General features: G+C 38.8%; 1 protein-coding gene across 1 annotated transcript in view; it reads right to left on the bottom strand.

Annotated features, from left to right (window-relative positions):
* Positions 1-2,202: 2,202 nt before the first annotated feature.
* LOC144820225 (uncharacterized) overlaps positions 2,203-6,000 on the bottom strand; it is a 129,888-nt gene continuing 126,090 nt past the window's right edge. Inside the window, exon 3 of the mRNA XM_078677827.1 lies at positions 2,203-3,724. Coding sequence (XP_078533953.1) covers positions 3,027-3,724 — 698 coding nt within the window. The 3' untranslated portion in view covers positions 2,203-3,026. The remainder of the gene's footprint in view (positions 3,725-6,000) is intronic.

Below are 6,000 nucleotides of genomic sequence, written 5' to 3'. Positions count from 1 at the left end.
CTTCTTCCTGAGAAACCACAACTTTCCCATCTTACAACGCACAATGGATATTTTAACTGAATTACTCCAGATGAAGACATACAATTCTGTTTAGAAGGAAGAATGCCAAAAATATTGTGTACATTGTAAACAGGATTATACATAGCCATTGCTAATATATGAATAATTGAGGATCATTTATGTATTAGCAGAAAAATATATTGGGAAAATAGGGTTTCACTTGATTTAAATATTTAGGCTCTGTATCAACAGAAAACACATGTTGGAAAGTGACTGATTGTAGGATGGACAAATAATATGTATGGTAGTGGGAGAGAGGAGCAAAAAACAAATTGTAAAAAGAACATTGTTTTAGTAAGTTAATAATATGGCATGTTATAAATAACCCTGCTTTGCAGAAGCATCTTTATGACAAAGTGTATTTCAACTCATAAAAGTTATTCCGATCCATTGTAAGCACTCGATTAAATTAGATACATAATTTTAGTTTTTCTCATATTAACATATACCCTTGTAGACATGTTCTTCTTTAATTAACACGTAAACCTGACAAAAATAAGTGAATCTAAAGTTAGTTACCCCAATGCAAATTACCTCAGCAAGCAAGGACCATCACATAAATAAATGCAAAACCTAGCACATCCCCAGCTTACTCAAGCACAAACACGTCACTAAAATGTCATACTTAAGCCTAATACATAAGCAGTACCATGGACGATATTCCTTTAACAAGTCCATCAGCACCAAAAGCAGACATTAGGAGCACCTTAATTTCTCCAGCTCCGGCCTTCTTTCGTGAGTATATGAACCTATCATCTATTTCTGATATCAGCAAGAAGAGTACCTCCGTACAGCATCTTCAAAATTTAGCACAGTTATTCATTCAGAAGCTGTAGTGTCACTCTCAGCATTTCCAGATATAGGATAACCAAATTCAGGAACTTTAGGGCCAGATGTATCAAGAAATGCTTTTGCGATTCTGAAATAGCTACTGTTACCTATTCACTATTTTGGAATCGCAAAATGCAATGTATGTAGGAACCGCAAACTTTTTTGCAATTCCTTAACATTCTCTACTAGCAAATTGGGATTCTCTATTAGGGAATGCATTCCCATTCATTCCTATGGGCCTATGGGCCTGTAGGAATGAATAGGAATGCATTCGCAAATTGCGATTACCAAATTGGTAATTGCAATTTGCGAATGCAAATCCAAGGGTGCTAAGGGGCCTATGGGCACCCCGATGCACCCCGAAATTAGGTAGGTAAGCACATATGACGCACACACATGCCCTAAGGGCATGTGTGCGCACCACATGACACTATGAAAAATGTACTTTTGTGCATTTTTCAAAGAAATCGCAAATTACCATCAACTTGAAGTTGATGGTAATTTGCGATTCCTTAAAGCAAATTTGCTTTTAGCGATTGCTTCATGCATTGTATTTAGGGAATGGCAAATTGTGATTCCTAACTGCATTCGCAATTTAGGTAATCGCAAAAACTGTGATTACCCATATTGCGAATGCCATAAGTTTCATACATTGCAAAAGGCATTTTTGTGTTTGCAAACAGCCTTGATAGATCTGGCCCTTAGTATTTTTAATTCTGAGTCCTTTTACCATGGGCACCAAAACCAGGCTGGGACTGTTCACAAGTCCACTTTCAATTGCCATTGCTTAGCAGGATGTTCGTTCTTTGGTTCCCACAAGAACACTCGCCGGAAACATTGACTTATCCAGGCATGACACCAGCAGCTTGTGATGCACAGCTGAATACCAGGGGTTGCTGGCTAGAAAATGTTCCTGCAGCGTTTTCACTGGAGGTCACACACTTGCTGTTAAACCTGCCTTAGCACTGGCACTTAATATTTTACTCAAAACACGGCTTTGGGGGATCTCTCTGTCCCTAAATAATTTAGTATAGTCATCATATAGGATCCTCTGCTGGTAGTATGGACCTTTGGTTGTTGCCTGGAAGCATATAAAAGGAGTTAGCATCAGCAACATATTTCAATGACAGTGAAACCAATGGGGCTCCATAAACACAACAGAGGGGATGATGTACAAATCATAAAGGTTTATTAGCAAAATGTGATAAAGGTTACAAAGCAATCATTTAGTAAGCAAATGTATCCAAAAGTCATATATAGCAATAAGGTTATGCAACCTGAATTTGTATATTATAAAGAAAAAGATGCAAAACATAATGACGTAGAGCGCACAGAATAAGAAATAAATTGGTTCCATAAAGGATTTTCCCTATTCTAAATAAGAAATCCAAAGAGGCAAGGGGATGTGCAAAGAGGAAGGTGTCAGCATCAGAAGAACCATTTAAAGGATCAAGGGAGAGACACACACCCTTGGAAAGGAGAATCAGCAGAGTTAGAGACAGGTCCTCTCTCAGCAATGTCAGGACAGAATCTGCTAAACTATTCTATTGAACACACAATTAAAACACAGTGGAAAGTTCTGACAGATTTGTCCCACTAACTCCCTCTAGACGATCTAAACAGAAGATAATATTCTCTGGGAGCAGGTGGACTTCCCAGGATCCCAGGGTCAAAGAGGCACATAGCTGCGGTGTCTTGAAGTTAGCAACAATTTGACCAGCTTGAAATATGAAACGGCTCGTCATTATCAATAATATGGTGGATTGCATTATTAACAATGTCATTTCCACCCTTGATTTTGTTCTTTTTCTAAATCCTCTGTAAGCAGAATTTTATTTTTAAAACAAAAACTGGAACAAACTATTATATCCTTCTCCTGGAACCAGAAATGCCCATTGGTTGAGCTGAAAGCTTACAAATGCCCAAGAGTGAAAGGGGCTTAATAACAGATTCATGCCACACACATTACACTTAATTTGTGTTACACAGCTGTTGTTTTATTCTCAACCAAGAAGGAAGGAGAGCATTTCATTTAAAATGTCACAGACAAAACAAAGCTCTCACATGAGACGATCGCAATTCAATTTCTTCCAAAGTCTACTTTGAGGCAGTTTATCAGATAGTATGGTAGATTTTTAAATAGGAAACTCTGCTTTCTTCTTCACTCTGACATGTTTAAGAAGCGTGGCTGCCATGTGGACTTTGTGGCTGGATGAATGAGAATAGAATGGATGTCGAAAGTCGTGTGGATCTGGAGTAGTAGTCCCAGGCTTGTCTTGTTGTATTAGAACCTCTTTTCGTGACAAGAGGTATTCAACAAATTTGTTATGCTTTGAAGTACTATGAGGCAGATTGCTTTTAAGCATGTTTGAGGTCTCTCTTTTCTTTCGGCCGTCTTCTTCAGAGGAACCATCCCTCTGTGTGCTCATGAACATAAGATTGTAGTAGGCATCTGGCCCCAATGAAGGAAAATACCCACCGTGGTAAAATGGGAAGTATGAACCATATTGAGGAGTGTAGTACGGGACCTCCTGGTACCTGATAGTCGGGATATAGCTTCTGAAAGGAACAAAGGGAGTCATGTAGAAAAGCCTGGATTCCTCTTCAGTCACAGCTACCTGAGGCTTCTTCTTAGTTGTGGGAATTACTTTTATGTCAGTTGCTCTTCTCCTTGTGGTCGCTGCTTTGGTTGTGGTCCTGACAGCTGCTTTAGTTGTCGGTTGAACAATGACCGTGGGCATTGGAGAGGTAAGGTCAATGATTTGGCAGTTCACTTCAGGTGATTCAAAGCCGGTCAACCATGTGTCATAGGGGATTGATCTTTTTCTTAATACTGAAAAACAGAAAAATATTGTTAAGAACCAACAACGAGTTAATATTCCCAGGTTTGCATTTGTCTACTTTACAATGCTCAGTCAGATTGTATTAATGTTATTAAATATTTTGTCCTGATAAGCAAAATCTGATTTCAATTTTCACCAGACTGCTATTTTGTTTCTAAAAGAGCAGCCTTATAAATCTGAGTCCAGACGTACAAAGACACACCGTCTTTTTGTGAATCGATTCTTCTTTTGTGAACTGACCTATGTACTTTTTGGTCAGCTCGCAAAATCACCATTCTGAATAAACCACAATTGATCTAGCTCATTACTGTTTATGAAGGAGACTTAAAATTGCGACTTACTTAAATTGGAAGCCATTCACAAGTATTGTGGTCTGCTGTGGTAGATCACCATGCCTCTGACTGCATTTAAATAACGTGTTTTTATTAAATAACAGGCAGTTTTCATTAAAGGAAACAGGGCTGCATTCAAATAGTTTTTTTGATTGCTTTAGAGTTTGCAGGGGTCTCTGGACCACCACCCACTCACAAAGAAACGTATTCTTAAAAGTCTTTCCCCTTTGCGAGTGGGTTATTCAGCAAGCACATACCGAATCCCAAAAAGGGTTTAGAGCATCCTAAAAAGCCATTTAGTCCTTGCAAACGATGTAACGTAGTGAATCACAAGTCTTATGACTGCTAAATAGCGTCGTACATCTGGACCCTTCTTCACTACTTCTTTAAATCTAGAGAAACCTGCAAAATGTGCAAGCTTTTCAATAGCTTCACTGTGCAGCTGACATCATTCTTCACCCTAAATATTCAATTTGAGTACCCTTTGACATTAAAAGCTATAATCTGCATGCTGCTAAAGCAGAACTTTATGATTTTAGTTCCTTATTATACGCTTGGTATATATCTTTGGGTAACAAGAAAAAAAACAAAAATAAGTATTTAATAAAGGAATAGTGTGTTCATATTGTTTTACATCACTAATCTTTGTTCAACAGCTCAGCTACTGATTTTCCCTGAATTATAACTCCCATCGGAAAACCAAACTAAACCTCTATAGCAGCGGTTTTATGGCTACAAGCTCTATTTATTTTATATCTGCCAAATTCCATCCTCAAAAAAGAGCCTATGATGAAAGTTCTTGCTATCGATGATGTTTGGCCAGTGCATTGAGGTCTCTATGCAAATGTGAGTTGCCAGTACCCACATTTGTTGAGGTAAGCTCCACCGTGCTGGATATTGTTGGGGGAATAACACTCATTGAGAGATGACACGTCCACCATAAGTCCCCTATTCTAACAAATAAAAATGATGATTGATATTATGGCTGACTGGTGACCCAAACGTTACAGCACAATTGAGAGGCTGCAGCAGAAATATCAATCAATCAAACAGGATCTATAGAGTTCGGCTAATCACCAGTGAAGGTATCAGGGTGCTGTCAAGTTATTTTCTAGGGTTCTTCAGTGGGGAAAGTCAGTGTTTAATAGGCCGTATATGTGGTGGCTACTAGCGTTTACCACGGGGGTTACATGACCTCAAGTACTTCTGCTCTCCCACTGGATTACAACTTAAATCCTTTTTTACACTTGACTCTCCAAGTGCCGCAAGGGTGAGCATTCAAGGGTTACACTAAGAGATGCTAGAGGGTTTTGGAACTGAGATGAAGAATAGCATAATTAACGTCCAATCAGAGCTAAAGAACTGAAACATACGTGGTCTTACAAATACAAGTAAGATAATATGGCACTGAAATTTGTTAATTAAAAAAAACGAAGGCCATGGAACAAATAGAAGTTCTAAGCGCCTTCTGTAGCCAAGATTCGTGACAGCAGCACAATCGCAGTGGCTATATGTGAAAGAGCTGGAAAAACAAATAAATTGGTTCTATGGGCAAGTTACATTACGAGGGAATGATTAGGTACCAAAGAGCCAGCTCACACATTTTAAGTGTCTCAGTATTCAGTGCATGGGTCAATATGAGATTCAGTAGTCAGTTTCCAAGAAATATACACATTCTGGAGACAGGCCAGTTTAGGGCCAAACAGGTCTCAAAATTTCAAGTCTGATGGAGATGCGCTGGCACCCAAAGTATGTTAAAGAGGGTATTAGCAACATCAAGGGCCTGTATATCAAAAGTATTCAGTTGCAGTCCAGATATTTAGTTAGTCTTAACACACTAATGTCTGGGTTGCCAACTCGATCCACCAAAATATTAGTTAGTCCTGAGGAACTATTAGGGCCATCAGGATATCTCCTGAACCGTAACAGCTAGA

Source organism: Lissotriton helveticus, chromosome 2_1 (assembly GCF_964261635.1).
Source record: "Lissotriton helveticus chromosome 2_1, aLisHel1.1, whole genome shotgun sequence".
Taxonomy (NCBI): Eukaryota; Metazoa; Chordata; class Amphibia; order Caudata; family Salamandridae; genus Lissotriton; species Lissotriton helveticus.
Note: the sequence above shows the minus strand (reverse complement) of the source record. Positions and strands in the feature narration are given on the sequence as shown.